Below are 20,196 nucleotides of genomic sequence, written 5' to 3' on the forward strand. Positions count from 1 at the left end.
AAAAAGTAATTTTTTAATACGAGTAAACATTTCTTTGCGTTGCATTATACATTTCTTCACCAATCTATCGTTATAAATTTTTTCTGATACAAATAAATACACAATATTAATAAACACAATAATACACAATAGTAATGCACAAAGGTATAATTGTTAGTATTTTTAATGTTAAAAAAAGCCCAATTTACAAAAGAAGAACAAATACACAATAATACACAATAATATACAAAGTTAGAATTGTTGGTATTTTTAATGTTAAAAGAAGAACAAACATAATCGTAAAAAAATCAGTTCCTCGAAACTCCCACGCCATCGCGCCTGAAACTCGCGAGATAAAAATGTCCTCCATTTTTTCGACGGACTTGTTCGACATTTCATGTTCGCCGCCCTAGATAGAAGACAAGATTGCTGTAAACGCGAAACTTTTCAGATCCTTGACTCCTCCTCGAGGGTAGTTCTACGGTATTTTAGGAAATCTGTCGCCAGAATCCTCCGCTAACTCTAACAAACGACCGTCTTTGGCGAAGTTACGCTGAATCCTGCAACTCCTCGACCAACCTCTGCGACAGTTCTATACGTACAGGATGTTGAGCCACCTCTGGGAACAATTTTAATGGGAGATTCTAAAGCCCAAAAGAAGACAAAAATCGTCGATTGAGGCTTCTTGAAAAAGTTATTAAAAAATTGAATTAGAAAATTTCAAATCATTCTGAAAAAATTATTTTTAGTTGCATGGGTCAATTGCAATCATTTTTGGTCAATAGGTATACCATCGAAATCCTACGCATTTTCGAGAAAAAAATTCCTAATCGAAAATATAATGCCTGACCCTGAATGTCTGTTACCCTGAAAATTGAAAGTTTCAAGTCATTCTGAAAAAATTATTTTTAGTTGCAGTGGTCAGTTACGGTCATTTTTGGTGATTAGACATATCCTCGAAATCCTAACCATTTTTGAGAAATAAATTCGAGTAGGTGGACACATTTTTCGACAAAATTCTGGAAAAAATATTTTTATTTGTAGGGGTCAATTACAATTATTTTTGGTGAATAGACATACCCCCGAATTCCTACGCATTTTCGAGAAAAAAAATTCCTAATCGAAAATATAATGCCTGACCCTGAAAGATGTCTTTAAAAAATAAAAAAAAATTCACTAAAAATTGTAGATAACCCATTAATAATTCTCTGACGTTCAACAAAAATAAAACAAAAATTCCAAAATTCAGGTTGCAACCGATCACAAAAAAATCTGGACAACAAAAAGTACTTTGTTAATCGTTTACAATTGTTTTTTCGCCCGTTCGAAAGTTGTAAAATACGTTGCACAACTCTCGAGGACATCGCGTCGGAATAAAACCCCGAACGATTTATTCTTTTCCCTTCCGTTCGTTCCGATTTCACGGTCCTGGGCGCGAAAGGTGTCGAGAGTGTGAGGAACCGATATAAAAAGGACGCCAATGGCGTACGCCATGTATTGTTCCCTTGAAATTCGATAGTAAGATAAATCTAGGTAATTTCCCCCCCAATGACAAAGAGCAGGAGGGCTACGGGTCCTCGATATTCGTAATAAATACCATTGTTCTCGAATATCGCTTCCACGGAATGACCCCAGGTCCTTCAAAAGCTGAACTAGTGATTTCAGTCGAACGATTAAATGCAAAACCGTTCCAAAAGCACGTTTGCTTGGAGAATTTCGGGAACCTTACTGGTGAAATTCTTATGGAAATGCAGAGGGAAGACGATTAGATGAATATGCAATTATGCATTTGATTGAATGCACTATCAAATGTATGTAGATGATGTTACGTTTAAGTGAGAATAGTGGAATATCTCATTCAATAATTCTAAACTCAAGCACCTGTTTTTCTCCATTTTTAAATTTATTCAAGTCACTTATTTTAAAAATCTGCACAAAAATGTGCAACACTTTTACTCAAATTGTGCCTACTTGGTACTTCAATCTCATACAGAAAGTTAAGAAGATAAAACATCCTTGAGAACGAATTTTATTTCAAGTCGAAAAATGCTCCATAGAAATCCTGTATACAAATTTAAATTAATTTTCAATTAAATAAACAATTCATGATCCAGTTTTATCCTACACCAGTCGTATAATCAATAATAATTGCTGAAACTTCTTTGGGTATGTAACGTCAAAGTAAATGTCAAAATAAACATAGAAGATAGCATAAATTATAGTAGGTGATAAGATCATTAGATAGAGGATAAAATGCCCTTTAAAATGAGCGTTCGTACGAGTCGATAGCTTTATTAGTTCCGGAGATATGGCGATTTTAATTTCAAGTCGATGCGGTGGCTAGTTACGGAGATATAAGGGTCCGAAGTGTTTGTTTACATCCGCGCGGTCAATGAACTTTGAAGGTCGTTGACCGCACGTGCTCGTAGCACGAGACAAAGAGATACGACGCGACGCGTTAGACGAAGACAGAGACAGTCGAATCAAGAAAAATACCACTTTACATAAATTACGATATCCCGAAAACGAAAAGTCGGATCGACAAAAATCCAAAAGCAATTTTAAAGAGGAAGGTTCACCGCTGCTAACGGCGGTTTAATTTTGAATAAAGCACCAGTAGTTTCGAAACTGCACGGGTCCAAAGTTTTGGTATTTTTAATACGCGTTAATAGGCTATTGTACGTAAGATTGGCAGAGAGACAGTGGAAATTGAATAATTACCACTTTACTAAGAAATAATTATCTTAACTTACATTCTTACTTTATTAAGAAATAATTATCAAACATGTTAAAATAAAATAAAATTGCTAAAGATGTGACATAATTTTACAATTTGCCTTGAGCTACAACATTGATTACCAATCGTCACGACCCAATTATAATGCACGATTTTGCTTTTTCCAATTTGTTTTTGTAATTAATTACGAATGCAAATACAATTGTAATGGAACGAATGAAATTGTATAAAAAAATAATTATTAAAAATATTAAAATAAAATAAAATTGCTAAAGATGTGACATAATTTTACAATTTGCCTTGAGCTACTATTAACTTTTAAAAAACGTTGTACAGCATCGGCGTTCCCCTGTATTGGATAACTTGAAAACGTGATCGAGTCTCGAGATTCTACGCTCGATTGCATTCGAATATAGATGCACTCGCCATTTACGTATCGATTCTCCGTTAAGAAGGGCAAGCTTTTACGAAAATTGCCGTCCAACTTCCTCATCCAGTGATAAAATCAAAGCTGGCCAACAGTGAATTTCGATAGTTGGACTCTCGTCGCTGTTAAATCGACGTTAATAAAATGTTTCACTCTACGAAAACAAATTCACCATCGAGTGGATAAATTCTCAGTTAAATCGGGGAAGCATTTGTCAAATAAAACTCATTTAAACTACATTTCGATTCGAATTCAAATTGTTCTGGAAATATTGGATGATTTCATAAGTAGGTGCTCGATTTTTATACTTGCAAACTTCACTCGACAGCGTAGCTCCATTGAACCTGGGAAAATTTTTAGAGGTGGATTCTAGAGGCCAAAATAAGACGAAAATCAAGGATACTAATTTTTTGATTGAGGCTTCGTTAAAAAGTTATTGACGTTTAAAGTTGCGCGTGTGAGACGGGAACCATGCGCGCTGCACACTTTAACTTTAAACGTTAATAACTTTTTAACGAAGCCTCAATTAAAAAATTACTATCCTTGATTTTCGTCTTATTTTGGTCTCTAGAATCCACCTCTAAAATTTTTTCAACGAAACGATATTCGAATGCCCTGAAGAATAAAATTGAAAGTTTCGCTATCGCGTTGGAGTTTCATTGTCGAGGTCCCTTATCGTTGTAACACCGTTTCCACCGGAAGCCTCCCGCTCGAGCACCGTTTCCGGATGATTTAGGGGCTCCTGGTAGGCCAGGCCAGAAACGCCAGGCTGGTTTACCCAGATTGCCAAAGTTCTAGGTCAACCGAATGCCTGGCCCCGTGAACTGGAATCGTCGAGATAATGTGGAACTCTCCGTGACTGCAGTCAGCTGCATGCATCGATCAAACCTTCGGAAATTTGTTCGCACGCACGGCTTAATCATCGACGTTCAATAATTTACAGCGTTCCGACGGTTCGCAAACTTTAACCGAACGAGCTTCGTGTCTACAGTTTAATCAATGGCCAAACAATTTTAATTGAACGTGGTTTGATTTAATAACAGCTTAAATGGGAATATTTCATTGACAAATTGAACGACACAGGCATGTCAATTAAATTATTTTAGGTTATCTCGTAAATTTGATATTTTGAAATTTGAGGATAAAGGTTGCAATTCGATAGAAAAGAAAAGAAAATTTATCAGTTAAGGGGATTCCCAGAATTTGCAATGTAAACATAGTGCCCCAATTTCTATTTTCACCATTTCATTCGTTCCACTGCAATTATTTTAGCATTCACAATCAATGACAAAATCAAAATATTATTATTTTATTATATTTATTATTATTTTTTTTTATATTTACAAATTACAATTTTAATAATTCCTTGAAAGATAATTTTGTGTTTCAAAGTTTTTTCTCGAAAAAAACCGACAGAGTTCGTTAACTCGTATTCGTTGCTGGATTTCCCCTCAGAAAAGGGTGAACCTAACCGAATTTGATTTCTCCCGCTAGTCTGACGCCCCCGCGATTCATCGATCGGGTCAGAGGTCGCGATAATTAGCCGCCCTAGGTAGCGAGTAGAATGAAAATTCGATATAAACGCCTCGGGACACGTTCACCCTCGAACAACACGAAACTGCCTGCTAGCTGGCTCTACCGATGCATTTAAAATAACATCGAGGACTCTCGACCCGCCAACTATAAGTGAGACGAACGAAATTCATAACGCAACTTGGCTGGCGCTGTTCAATCCCCGGCCATCGGTCGATTAATTATTGCCACGCAACGCGAGCGTTTGTTTACTCTTTCGTTTTCACTTGCATCGCTTAATAATAATTAATTTCATTTAGAACGATTATGATGGTGATCAATCTATTAATATCAATATTAATTATATTTTGGTGTTAGTGTTTATAATCGTTTCGATTGTTTAAGCAAAAGTAGGAGTTAGACTGGGGATCTTTATGGAAATTCATGTTTTTGAAGGTTTAATACCAACTGATATACATTAGGGCTGGAACAAGTTAATAAATAAGCTAATTATGTGTGAGAATAGATCTTTGTTGAAAAATAGCAGCAAGAGATAGTTCTTAGACAGTACAAATGAGATTCAAGAAGGAACGCTTAGGTTAAGATGAGTGCATCAAGCACTAAACTGCAAGATGTGCACGCATCAGCGCTCTCTAGACCAACATGGATGGTTGTTTACAATGTCTCAACATGATTGACAGAATTAAATGAAATTGGAGATTTGGAGAGTGGTGCTTCGGTATGTTTTTTGAGAAATTTAATTTGACTTGCATTTAGTAATTTTTGGAAGATTTAAAATTCTCATAAATATCTGAAGTCTAGTCAACACAGTATTCTCAGCCTACAAATGTTGTTGAATTGTTCAATCAAAGTCTTCAGCGTTACTTTCCATAACTTTACGCCATTTTTCAGACAGCTGATGAATTCCATTTCGGAAGAATTTTACGTTTTTGGGCCCCCATAAAGTCGTCAAGCCATTTTCGGATCTCATCCACTGATTGGAAGTTGCCATTTTCGACTCTATTGAGGTGAATACTTTTGAAGGTTATGTTGGGCCTCTCGCTAAACTAACTTCTGTTAAAAAATTTTAAAGGGGCATTCTAGAGTCCAAAATAAGACGAAAATCAAGAATAGTAATTTTTTAATTGAGGCTTCGTTAAAAAGTTATTGACGTTTAAAGTTGAAGTGTGAGACGGGAATCGCGCGCGCTGCACATTTTAACTTTAAACGTTAATAACTTTTTAACGAAGCCTAAATTAAAAAATTACTATTCTTGATTTTCGTCTTATTTTGGTCTCTAGAATCTCCCACTAAAATTTTGAATTCCAGAAACATTCATTGGTGACTGAATTATTTGACCAAAAATCAAAAAGGGCGTAAATCTTCCTGAGTTCTTAGGATCCGAGTTAGATTTTTTCGAAGAAAGGAGGATTTACGTTCAAAATTCTTGTTAAACACGTGTGGTATTATAACGCAAATTAAACAATATTTACTCGTTAATTATCTTATTAAAATCGTACTGAACTGCATATTAATTTTTCAAGAAGTAAATTAAACTATCTAGGTCGACAGATTTGTTTAAATTCATGAAATGATGAGTGAATTATTAATATTAAAATTTTAATAGGAGATTCTAGAGGCCAAAATAAGACGAAAATCAAGAATAGCAATTTGTTGATGGAGGCTTCGTTAAAAAGTTATTAATGTTTAAAGTTGCACCTGTGAGACGGGAACCGCGCACGCTGCACACTTTAACTTTAAACGTTAATAACTTTCTAACAAGGCCTCAATTAAAAAATTACTATTCTTGATTTTCGTCTTATTTTGGCCTCTAGAATCCCCCATTAAAATTTTTAATTCCAGAAATTTGAAATTTGTATTATTATCTATTGAGGTGAATACTTTTGAAGGTTATGTTGGGCCTTTCGCTAAACAAACTTCTGTTTTAACTAGCTATATGTCGACACTATATGACCGCATATGCACCTTATCTGTTGCCATTTTAGACTCTACCGCATCGAATACTTTTGAAGGTTATGTTGTGTCAAGATAGAGAATAGGTACATTCAAAAAGACCAACTCTTTCAACGAGCACTGTGGCCAACAATAAAGAAGACACTTTCCATCGTAGATTGCTAGAATAGTGGGTGTATCGTCAACTATTATCAATCGTTTCGAATTTGTTTGCCAGGGGCAATCAAACCGTGGCGTGCAAACGCTGGACAATAGCAGCACTCTGTGGTTTCGATTGAACAGTGAACTAAGTTTAGTCTAGAACGAGTCAGCACTCGATGAATCCACTGTCTGAATCGTTTCTACAAAGAAAACTCGTGGCAAGCCGGTGGATAACAAACATAGATGCAAGGGAATGCTTATGAGGCGGCTGAAGCCACGAGAAACGATGTAAAACAAGCGTATAAATCGTCTGGAGAGCGTGATTTACGGCTGCCTGTCGCGGGGTAAATTAATATCTGGGCGCCGCTCGTTCCGAAACAGTTGTGACACTCTACCAGGTGACTTAACTATATGGTTACACTGCGACTCGGCTCGTATTATCGTTACAAGTAAATTGTTGCTGTCAGTTACAACGTAATTACCGATATCGAAGTCTAATTGGAAAGACGAACAGGTTTGAGATGGTTATAAATTGCTGCTGGGGCATTTTGTAATCGACCCGCGAGATTTGAGCTTCTAAAACGGTACTTATTGTATCTTGTAATTTCGAAGGTTTCAAGTGTCTATGTGTTAGACATGATTTAGTCATTCATTTGTCTATTATATTTTTAATTGTGTGTGTGTCTAATATATATTAGACATAATTCAGTAATTTATTTATCGTTCATATTTTTCATTTGATGGATTAATATTTTTTATTTTTGATGTCTAATATATATTAGATATAATTCAGTAATTTATTTATCTATCATGTTCTTAATTTTTTCTAATGTATATTAGACATAATTCAGTAATTCATTTGTCTATCATATTTCTAATTTTCTAATATATATTAGACATAATTGACTAATTCATTTGTCTATTATATTTCTAATTTTCTAATATACATATATTAGACATAATTCAGTAATTCATTTGACCATCATATTTCTAATTTTCTAATATATATTAGATATAATTGACTAATTCATTTGTCTATCATATTTCTAATTTTCTAATATACATATATTAGACATAATTCAGTAACTCATTTGTCCATCGTATTTCTAATTTTCTAATATATATTAGACATAATTCAGTAATTCACTTATCTACCATGTTTCTAATTTTTTCTAATATATATTAGATATAATTCAGTAATTAATTTATCTATCATATTTTCAATATTCTAATATATATTAGACATAATTCAGTAATTTATTTATCCATCATATTTTTAATATATTTGATTTATTTCATCCGTTGCTGCTGACGCATTGAATTATTTCCCTCCATTGTCGTGCTCGTTCCATCGTGTCTGTCACTTGGTACGGCCATGTGTTTATCTGTCTCCTGTTATTATATCACGCAGAACTTCGTGCTGTCAACAGTCGCTGGTAAAAGGAGCACCCTGTCTCGACATTAGTGGGCAGCAAACAAAAAAAAAAAGGAGAAAAACAGATTTAGAAATGCATTCCGGGGGGCGGTCTCCCAACGAGACCGAATATCTAAGAATATTTCTGTTTTACGTAACACGTTATATTTTTCCATCTCTTTTGAATTGTATTTATTAATAAAATTGAAAATATATTACATTTTTCCCTCTCTTTTGGGTTGTATTTATTAACAAATTTTAAAACCTGAAAATTGAAAATTCATTTGAAAATTGAAATTACATTTTTGCATCTCTTTTAGGTTATATCTATTAACAAAATTGAAAATCTGAAAATTGAAATTACATTTTGCCATCTCTTTTAGGTTATATTTATTAACAAAATGTTAGGTTCTCAATTAAAGCCCCATAGATCCAATCACAAAGTACACAATAATAAAAATAATTAATAAGATAACTATTTTCTATTCAAATCTGTCAATCCATCTTAATAATAATAATAATAAAATTTAACTTTCTCAATCAAAGTTTGAAGATGCCCTATAATACCTTATTAGCTAATCCTTGGAAAATCTAGGTCAAAATCTCACTTACAGTAAACCGAATTATTCAACTTTATAGTTGCTTAACTTTACTGTCGTCTAAGTTCTAATCCTAATGCCGAATTATACAGGGTGTTCGACTACCCCTGGGAAAATCTTTAATGAGAGATTCTGGAGGCCAAAATAGGACGAAAATCAAGAATATCAATTTGTTGATTGAGGCTTCGTTAAAAAGTTATTAACAAAATTAAATTAACAAATTTCAAATCGTTCTAAAAAAATTATTTTCGATTGCAGGGGTCCATTACAATCATATTTGGTCGAGAGACATATCCTCAAAATCCTACCCACTTTCGAGAAAAAAATTCGAGTAGGTGGATTTTGTCGACAAAATTAAAAAATTACAAATTGAATTGAAAAAATTATTTTTGGTTGCAGGGGTCAATTACAATCATTTTTGGTTATAACAGATACTCCTGAAATCCTACCTACTTTCGAGAAAAAAATTCGATTAGATACTGAAATTTTTAGACGAAATTAAAAAATTTCAAATCATACTAAAAAAATTGTATTTAGTTACAGGGGTCAATTACAATCATTTTTTATCATTAGACATATCCATGAAATCCTAACCATTTTCGTGAAAAAAATTCCTTACAGGAAATATAATGCCTGACCATAAATATTTCCCTGTATATGTTTAAAAATTCATAACTCCTGAACGGTTTGGAGGATTTTAATGTTTCAAAAGGCAAACAACGCGTATTTTAGTAAAGAATACTTAGAAATTCTAAGAATCTTAGAAAAGTTGGTCCTTGACCCCGTAAAATGAAAAAAAACCCCCATAAAAATCGATGAATTTTCAAAATGCCATAACTCCGACAATAGTGAATGGATTTGATTGAAATTTATTTCTGAAGTAGAACTCATTGATACCTACAAAAAAGTATTATACAATTTTTCTATAGGGCGTCAAGGAAAATTACTAAAAATGATAAACGAATTTCTAAGAAAAATCGACAGTAAAATTTTTCGACGAAATTAAAAAATTTCAAATTAAACTGAAAAAATTATTTTCGGTTGCAGGGATCAATTACAATCAATTTTGGTGAATAGACATACCCCTGAAATTGTACGCATTATCGAGAAAAAAATTCATTACTGAAAATAAAGTGTCTTACCATAACTGTCTATTAACCTGAAAATTGAAAGTTTCAAATCCTTCTAGAAAAATTATTTTCGATTGCAGGGGTCAATTACAATCATTTTTGGTGAACAGACATGCCCCCGAAATTCTACGCATTTCGGAGAAAAAAATTCAGAATGTTGAACAAATTTTTCGACTAAATTAAAAAATTTCGAATCATTCTAAAAAAATTATTTTCTGTTGAGGAGGTCAATTACAATCATTTTTGGTGAACAGACACACCTTCGAAATCCTGCGTACTTTCGAGAAAAAAATTCATTACTGGAAATAAAATGTCTGACCATAACTCTCCATTACCCTGAAAATTAAAAAATTTCAAATTATTTTAAGAAAATTATTTTCGATTGCAGGGGTCAATTACAATCATTTTTGGTCATTGGACACATCCCCGAAATCCTACGCACTTTCGAGAAAAAAATTCATTACTGAAAATATACCGTGTGGCTCTAAATGTTTCCATAACTTTTTAACGAAGCCTCAATCAACAAATTAGTATCCTTGATTTTCGTCTTATTTTGGCCCCTACTATACAACTATAAAATCATTATATGAAATATAAACAACAAACACATAAAACTGTTTAAATAGATTTTCAACGCCACTAATCAGAATTACTAAATCAAACATAACAAATTAACCGATAATTCCAGTGGACTTAATCCGATATATGGAGTACATAGAACATTTAGAATAATCCGTACGAACGGATAGATGAGACAGAACTGGTGAAATAAATGTTATTTGAATCTACACACTAATTAAATTAAATAACCAAATAAATTTTTACGAAAATGAAAAAATTAAAGGCAATGTAAACTCGTCTACTCCCTGAAATGTAATTTTACTTCACTGCAATAAAAGGTACATAGAAACTTGGAATGAACACCATCAATAAATTAGACTTCGCTGAAAAGTGGCCTGAAACTAAAATTCAACCGTTCAATGTGCTGCAATTTAAAATTCGATCGACCATATTTGGCAACTCTGAAGCGATAGTTCGCAGGCAAATTGGTTGGGTCGAAATTCACCGAAAATTCTCATCAGCCTCGCTCGACATTACCAGGGAACTCGATTAATCGCCATTTTGTAGAGACGTTCATAATTAAATGAGAAATAAATCATTCGGGTTTGCAACGCGTCGTAATAAAAATGCAAAACGATTCGAACGGAGGTGAATCAATTAATCATGACGACTCGTATCGATAATTAATTCAGCTCGTTACATTCTGACCCAATTTCCAGACGTATCAGATCCCCATGAAGGAATCGTCTCTCTGAGAAATTTCACACAGGTTTCGTCAAATTCCAGCAAAAAGCTAAACTTACCACGTCGTGTTTGAGAAGAGCTCGAAACGTACCCTTTCAATTTAATACGAGGACTGTTCAAACATGCTCCCACGAGCTATTTAATAATTGTATTTAATATCTAACAAAGGAATCACCCTCCAACGAATTTAACATAATACATTTTACAAGTCAAAATTAGAAATACTAGTTGTATTAGGTCGTTCCATAACATAGGATAACATTTCTAATTTAATAGAAAACAAAATTTCTCAGCTCTCATTCGCATCGTAAAGTTAGGTCTCTGATATTAAAAAAAAGAAAAATATTATTTCGGTCATTTTTCCTTCGTCAAATCGAAGCTACCAACACGTTCACTGTCTGTGACCCACATACGGCTCACGTCGCAACGGGGTGGATTTCAGTTCCATAACATTTTTAATTCAATAGAAAACAAAATTTCTCAGCTTTCATTCGCATCGTAAAGTTAGGTCTCGGATATCATTATTTCGGGTCATTTTTCCTTCTTCAAATCGCAGCTGCCAACACGTTCACTGTCTGTGACCCACATACGGGCCACGTCGGAACGGTGTGGATTTCAGTTCCATAACATTTTTAATTTAATAGAAAACAAAATTTCTCGGCTCTAATTCGCATCGTAAAGTTAGGTCTCGGATATTGAAAAAGCAAAAATTTTTTCTGTCATTTTTCGGTCTTCAAATCAAAGCTGTCAACACGTTCACTGTCTGTGACCCACATACAGGTCACGTCGCAACGGAGTGGGTTTCAGTTCCATAACATTTTTAATTTAATAGAAAACAAAATTTGCCAACTCTCATTCGCATCGTAAAGTTAGGTCTCGGATATTGAAAAAAACAAAAATTATTTCTGTCATTTTTCGGTCTTCAAATCAAAGCTGTCAACACGTTCACTGTCTGTAACCCACATACGGGTCACGTCAGAACGGGGTAGGTTTCAGTTCCATAACATAGGATAACATTTTTAATTCAATAGAAAACAAAATTTGTCGGCTCTAATTCGCATCGTAAAGTTGGGTCTCGGATATTGAAAAAAAAAAAATTATTTCGGTCATTTTTCCTTCGTCAAATCGAAGCTCCCAAGACGTTCACTGTCTGTGACCCACATACGGGTCACGTCAGAACGGGGTGGGTTTCAGTTCCATTAGAGTGGAAAAAAAGAAATTGCTGTCTCTATGGGTAGCTCGAACCGGAAAACCGATCCTATTCGCATCAATCGTCGATTCAATCGTCGTTAGTATAGATTCACCGGATATTCTCGCGAACGGTTTAATACGATTGCGGCAATTCCACTGCGACGACAATCTAATATCCCTCTGGAACAATCAAGCTGGCTGAACCGTTTCACGGCACTCTATAGAACGTATTCTATTCCGAAAGCTCAAAGAAACTCGACGCTGGGCGGGCCAATTAGTCTATTCAATAATCAAACTGTTAGTTTGGCAACTCAGTAATTGTGAATTTATTTAATAAAATAAAAGACTATTTTCTCGTGGAACGAAATAACTTTATTTCTGACGAATCTTGGTGATCGCAGGTACTCGAAAAGTTAAGGTTTCTAATCGAAGAACGTTGTGAAAAAGTGGTTGACTCTTTCAGCAAACCGGATAACAGATTCGAGAAGAAATCCTGCAGGAATCAGGAATCAGGAATCTATTATCCTCAGACAGTAATTGCAGAGATCACAGTGTCGGAGGTAACTCGAGAGGACGTGTGATTGAAATGTGAATCTTCTGAGAAACCCTCGACTTACCGACGGTCGATAAGGAAGGGCAAAAGGATCTCGAAGGGTAAAGAAGACTCGTAAAAATGGACGACGACGATACCGACGAGAAACGAGAGTCGTTGACCTTGGTGAACACACTGTCTCGCAAGGAGATCAAGACGAAAACCCTGGTGACCTCTCGATTCACTTCTAGAACCTCCACGTTAACGTCTTTACGGCCCAACTCGACAGAGGACTCCGACACTATGGAGGGCGCCTCAGAGAACGAAGCAGAGAACATTCCCAAGGACGACGAGACGCCAGAGCCTCTGGTCACCGACGAAAAAGGCAACAGGATCTCAGGTGGCGATCGACACTCGTTGGACGTTCCCGAGGAGGCAGAGTCCCTGCTGCTGAGACGCCAGGTGATGAATGCCAGCCTCAAAGTGGAGGAGTCCAGACTATCTGGGCCCTCTGGTGTTCGTATCGGACTGTTGAACAAAACTGCTAGGTCGTCGTCCAGCGAGGAGGAGTACCAGCCAGAGGTGAAGAGCCTGTCCACCTTGCACAAGCAGCAACACCACCAGCAACAGCACCTCCTGACGACAGTGAGCGGTGGGCAAATCACTGCCAGGTCCATGGAGAGCCTGAGGACCTCGAAGAACTTCCTCAGCGCAGAGGATCGCTACACAGACGACTCCAAGTCCCTGGAGTCACTGTCTCTATCCTCTGAATCTCACGTGACCGGGTCCAGAACCCACTACAGAAGCTTCCTGACCTCCTCCACGAAGGACGTGAGGAAGATCGTGACCGTAGAGTCCAGAAGCAGCGATAATCTTCACAGAGAGGAGAGCCTGAACGCTGAGGTCAGACGCGGCTTGTTCGCCAACACAGGCTTGGAGAGGAAGATCCCTCAACACCTGAGCCTACCACCGCCCACCAACGTGTTCTCGTTGACCAGCCCCGGTGGCAGCGATCGAAAGATCACTATACTGAGCCCCCACTCGCCGTTACAGTCCACGGAGTTTCAGTTCGCGTGCCAGACGCTCAAGACCAGACGCAAGAAGGCTATCGTTCTGCCGAGGTTGGTGTTGCCCAGAAGCGATTCCGAGGTCTTTTTAGAGTGAGTAGTTCACACATGATAGAGTTGATGGTTTTGGGAGACGACTCGTTTGGCTGGGCACCTGCAGTGCAAGGTCGAGAGAACTGCTTTACCGACTTACCCCCTATGTTGTTCCCTGGGGAAAAATTTTAACACTTTACCGACCGGTAGCGGTTGATTAATCGGCTATCGGTCGGTAAGCGTCGGTCGGTAAGCGTTGGTCGGTAAAAAAGTTGATTAATACGCTATCGGTCGGTAAGCGTTGGTCGGTAAAAAAGTCGATTAATAAGCTATCGGTCGGTAATGTGTTAATGGGGGATTGTAGAGGCCAAAGTAACTTTTTAATTGAAGGGTGGCTGAACACCCTGTACGTGACAAAACTTTAGACAAAATGTCTTGAAAGGGGAAGCCATCGAGTCGTCTCTCTATGGTAAATGTGTCTACAAAGAGTCGACTAGTAGGGCGTGTTGTAGGAGGCGGGGCTGTCGCTTGCTCCACCCATCCCCACTCTCGTGGTGGTGCACGTGACCGATAGGTGGGCCCACCAAGCGCTAGACTAGAGTGGGGGACCAATCAGAGCCACGTTGTACACTGCTCAAGTCACCTAACGGGGGAAACCCTGTTAAATGCTTTTTGATTTTTATTGAAATTATTGATAAATCCAGTACGTCGATAGTTTGACGTGCAAACGTGCCCTCGATAGGCAACGTGTGTACTGTCATGAAATAGAACCGGTTGTTTCGTCGATAATTCGATTAGGCAGCGTTGTTTGCGGAGCACGTTCGGTTGTGTTGGTAACTGCTCCGTGATCGACTCTCGAGATATCGGTTTCCGCTCCGCTCTAAGTGGATTTCTGCTTTGCTCTTGTTACACTTCCCATTCGAATTCGATCTTCGTACGGGAAACCATGGAGATTCGGTTTCCACGGAGCAGACGGCGATAATCCGGGGCTCGTTAATTTCCCATTTCGCGATAGCAGCGCCATGGAAGTATCCAATTTGAGATAGCTTGCTAATCAAATAGTCCTCGCGTTAAATTAAACGTAGACGTGCATTCTGGAAGACGTCCAGATGTTATTTGCGAAACAAATTAGCGGTATAGTCGAGGATGAATTTGAAAAATTTTATTTTCAGCGAAACAAATTTATTAAAATTTTGTCAAATAAATTTTTGAAATATTAATGGGAATTGAGAAGACCTCGATTCTTTTTAGTAATATTTAATACATATTTTTTTTAAATAAACATTGACGATGATTATTGAGTATTGAGCACCGATTGTAGGTATAAAAAAATATGGTTTTTAATAGGTAGAAATATTTTAAGTTTTTTTATAACAAAATTGGCACAGAACTGCAGAGTAGAAGACTAGAAATAGATAATCAAATTCAAGAAAACTTAAATCTACTATGGGTTAGGAAAACTACTTTACCGACGAGAATTTTCTCTAGCACTTATCGTTTCCTGAACGATAACACTGTGGCAGCACTGAAAAATTGTAAATTATAAATAGAAGTGTTACACGAAATCCCATTAAATGATTCTCGTTTATGGTTATTCCATATCAGTGACAATATCAACCATTTATTTCATTATAACCATTTTTTCAATTTTTTTTGTAATATGTACAGTAAATTGAGTTTTTAAAGCTTCATATTACAAAGGAAACAATTTTAATACGTAGTTTCGAGTGTGTATTTTGTAATATAAAACTAATAAAGATTGAGAAACACTGCACTTATCATTTCAGTGTCGAATCCAACGTTATCGACCGAGAGTGGCACAAGACTACAGCGCCACAAACTATGCAAATTAAAAACTAAAATGTGGGAAAAGTTATGACTCAAAAAACGATGAAAATGATCCGAATTTTCGATTTTTCCCCGTTTTTTGAACTAGTAACTTTCTTCACATTTAGTTTCAATTCTCATACCATAGAGCGCTGCAGTCTTATTTCATTCTCGATCGATAACGTCGGAATCTACACTGAAATGGTAAGATCAGTGGTTCTCAACCTCCAGAGTTTTATTTATCGTACATCTATCGTGATTGTGATGAAAATAAAAATATTTTTCACTTATAGTGTACAATATTATGCTACAAAGTACACTCCAACGAGTATAAAACTCAAGTTATCAACTTTGATGGAAACTTAAAATTGAAAACAAAGTTCTGAGTGTTGTGAAAGTACAATAACGAATATTTTAAAATTCTTTTGATTCTTGTCTGGATAGACTAATGACCAATTGAGCCCCAAGTTTCTACTAAATTGAGTTAACTAGTGTTTAAATTAATGTAATCCAGAAATGTTAGTGCAATTTCTAATGAAGAAATCGGTGTTAAATTTTTAGTAGATCACATTGCTCCGGTGATTTTCGTTGTTACAAGACGTGGCTCGTTCTCACCGCTCGCGACAAGTTTCAGGGCCAACCTCGGACTCTTTCACGGCAGCTAAGATGTTTCTCGAGGTTAAAAGCTTCGTTCGAGTGTCTGGGCTCACCTCTGACGAGAAACCGAAATAGGAGCTGGAAAATATAGATTCAATCGAACCATTCGAGGAGATTTAACGCGGTGGAAGTAATTCGGGTTACATTATCGCTACGAGGGGGATCAATTTCATCGTCCATTTCATCTCTGAATCTCTGAACGATACAAGCTTTAGCTTCTGATTAGTCTTGATCGATTGGGCCGACATTTTCACTTTTACCATTTGTCTTTTGGTATTGCATTAATGGTTAAATTAATCTGTGCCAGAAAATGGTAAATTCGGAGACTGGTACGAAGATTTTTACTATTTTCAAAATGGTGGACGATATTTTGATTCTTACTATTTTTTATTTTTGATATTATGTTAACTATTAGATTAGTGTATTTGGAAAATGGTAAATTCAGAGACTTGAACAAACTTTTTTAAAATATGTAAACGATATTTTGACTTTTACTACTTCATTTTTTACTATTATATTAATGAGTAAATTAGTCTGTGCAGAAAATAGTAAATTTAGTGACGTCTACGAATATTTTTATATTAACTATTATATTAACGATTAGTAGACTTTTTTTTTATTTTTACTATTTAATTTTTACTATCATATTCATGAGTAAATTTGTCTATTTAGAAAATGATAAATTCAGAGACATCTACGAATATTTTTACCATTTTAAAAATAGTAGACGATATTTTGACTTTTACTATTGTATTAACGATTAGTAGACAATATTTTGATTTTTTACTATTTAATTTTTACTATCATATTTATGAGTAAATTAGCCCATTCAGAAAATGGTAAATTCAGAGATGACTATGAATATTTTTACCATTTTAAAAATAGTAGTCGATATTTTGACTTCTACTATTTGATATTTACTATAATATTTTCGATTAAATTAGTCTATTCAGAAAATGGTAAATTCAGAGATTACTACGAATATTTTTACTATTTTAAAAATAGTAGTCGATATTTTGACTATTACTATTTGATATTTACTATAATATTTTCGATTAAATTAGTCTATTCAGAGAATGGTAAATTCAGAGACTAGTACCAGGATTTTGACTATTTCAAAAATAGTAGACGATATTTTGACTTTTACTATTATATTAACGATTAGTAGACAATATTTTGACTTCTAGTATTATATTAACTATCATATTACTCTATTCTGAAAATGGTAAATTCAGAAAAATGTAGGAAGATTTTTACTATTTTAAAAAATAGTAGTCGATATTTTGACTTCTAGAACTTGATTTTTACTATTATATTAACTATTAAATTACTTTATTCAGACAATACTAAATTCAGAGAACAATTGGAAGATTTTGTCTACTTTAAAAATAGTAGTCAATATTTTGACTTTTACTATTTGATATTTACTTTTTTTTTTTTTGATTAAAATAGTTTATTCAGGGAATGCTAAATTCAGAGACTCCTATCAAGATTTTTACTGTTTTAAAAATATTAGACGATATTTTCACTTATGCTACTTGATTTTTGCTATTATATTAACGATTAGTAGACGATATTTTAATTTTTAGCATTTGATAATTATTATTATATTGACGACTAAATTACTCTATTCAGAAAATGGTAAATTCAGAGATTCATACGAAGATTATTAGTATTTTAATAATAGTAGTCGATATTTTGACTTCTACTACTTGATTTTTACTATTACAGTAACGATTTAAATACTTTATCCAGAGAATAGTAAATTCAAAGACTCGTTGGAACATTTGGAGTATTTTAATAATAGGAGACGATATTTTAATTTTTACTATTCGATTTTTACTATTATAGTAACGATTAGTAGTCGATATTTTGACTTTTACCATTTGATATTTACTATTATATTAACGATTAAGTTAGTGTATTTAAAAAAAGGTAAATTCAGGGACTCGTTCGAAAATTTTCACTATTTTAAAAGTAGTAGACAATATTTTGTCTACTACTACTTGATTTTTACTATTACATTAACGATTAAATTACTTTATTCAGACAATAATAAATTCAGAGACTCGTACCAAGATTTTTACTGTTTTAAAAATAGTAGACCATATTTTGACTTCTACTATTCATTTTTACTATTATACTAACGATTAATAGACAATGTTTTGACTTTTACCATATGATATTTACTATTATAGCAACGATTAAATTATTGTATTGAGAGAATAGTAAATTCAGAAACTCGTAGGAAGATTTTGACCATTATAGAAATAATTGTTTTTGCTATTTTAAAAACAGTAGTCGATATTTTGACTTCTACTACTTGATTTTTATTATTACATTAACAATTAAAATACTCTATTCTGAAAATATTAAATTCAGAGACTCGTTGGAAGATTTTGACTATTTTAAAAATAGTAGACAATATTTTGTCTTCTACTACTTGATTTTTACTATTACATTAACGATTAAATTACTTTATTCAGACAATAATAAATTCAGAGACTCGTACCAAGATTTTTACTGTTTTAAAAATAGTAGACCATATTTTGACTTCTACTATTCATTTTTACTATTATACTAACGATTAATAGACAATGTTTTGACTTTTACCATATGATATTTACTATTATAGCAACGATTAAATTATTGTATTCAGAGAATAGTAAATTCAGAAACTCGTAGGAAGATTTTGACCATTATAGAAATAATTATTTTTGCTATTTTAAAAACAGTAGTCGATATTTTGACTTCTACTACTTGATTTTTATTATTACATTAACAATTAAAATACTCTATTCTGAAAATACTAAATTCAGAGACTCGTTGGAAGATTTTGACTATTTTAAAAATAGTAGACAATATTTTGTCTTCTACTACTTGATTTTTACTATTACATTAACGATTAAATTACTTTATTCAGACAATAATAAATTCAGAGACTCGTACCAAGATTTTTACTGTTTTAAAAATAGTAGACCATATTTTGACTTCTACTATTCATTTTTACTATTATACTAACGATTAATAGACAATGTTTTGACTTTTACCATATGATATTTACTATTATAGCAACGATTAAATTATTGTATTCAGAGAATAGTAAATTCAGAAACTCGTAGGAAGATTTTGACCATTATAGAAATAATTATTTTTGCTATTTTAAAAACAGTAGTCGATATTTTGACTTCTACTACTTGATTTTTATTATTACATTAACAATTAAAATACTCTATTCTGAAAATACTAAATCCAGAGACTCGTTGGAAGATTTTGACTATTTTTAAAATAGTAGACAATATTTTGTCTACTACTACTTGATTTTTACTATTACATTAACGATTAAATTACTTTATTCAGACAATAATAAATTCAGAGACTCGTACCACCAAGATTTTTACTGTTTTAAAAATAGTAGACCATATTTTGACTTCTACTATTCGATTTTTACTATTATACTAACGATTAATAGACAATGTTTTGACTTTTACCATATGATATTTACTATTATAGCAACGATTAAATTATTGTAGTGAGAGAATAGTAAATTCAGAAACTCGTAGGAAGATTTTGACCATTATAGAAATAATTGTTTTTGCTATTTTAAAAACAGTAGTCGATATTTTGACTTCTACTACTTGATTTTTACTATTACATTAACAATTAAAATA

The 20,196-nt window shown here is 34.1% G+C and overlaps 1 protein-coding gene across 10 annotated transcripts in view; it reads left to right on the forward strand.

The window, feature by feature from the left end:
- LOC122402960 (cAMP-specific 3',5'-cyclic phosphodiesterase) overlaps positions 1-20,196 on the forward strand; it is a 437,543-nt gene that overhangs the window by 237,203 nt on the left and 180,144 nt on the right. For 3 of the 10 annotated variants that reach the window (XM_043406170.1, XM_043406172.1, XM_043406173.1), the window contains exon 2: positions 12,873-14,101. The exons of the other annotated variants lie outside the window; for them this stretch is intronic. In XM_043406170.1, coding sequence (XP_043262105.1) covers positions 13,083-14,101 — 1,019 coding nt within the window. In that variant the 5' untranslated portion in view covers positions 12,873-13,082. The remainder of the gene's footprint in view (positions 1-12,872; positions 14,102-20,196) is intronic. 10 annotated transcript variants of the gene reach the window in all.

This window comes from Colletes gigas, unplaced genomic scaffold (genome assembly GCF_013123115.1).
Source record: "Colletes gigas isolate AHSC1104 unplaced genomic scaffold, ASM1312311v1 Colletes_gigas_Sc00042, whole genome shotgun sequence".
NCBI classification, from domain to species: domain Eukaryota; kingdom Metazoa; phylum Arthropoda; class Insecta; order Hymenoptera; family Colletidae; genus Colletes; species Colletes gigas.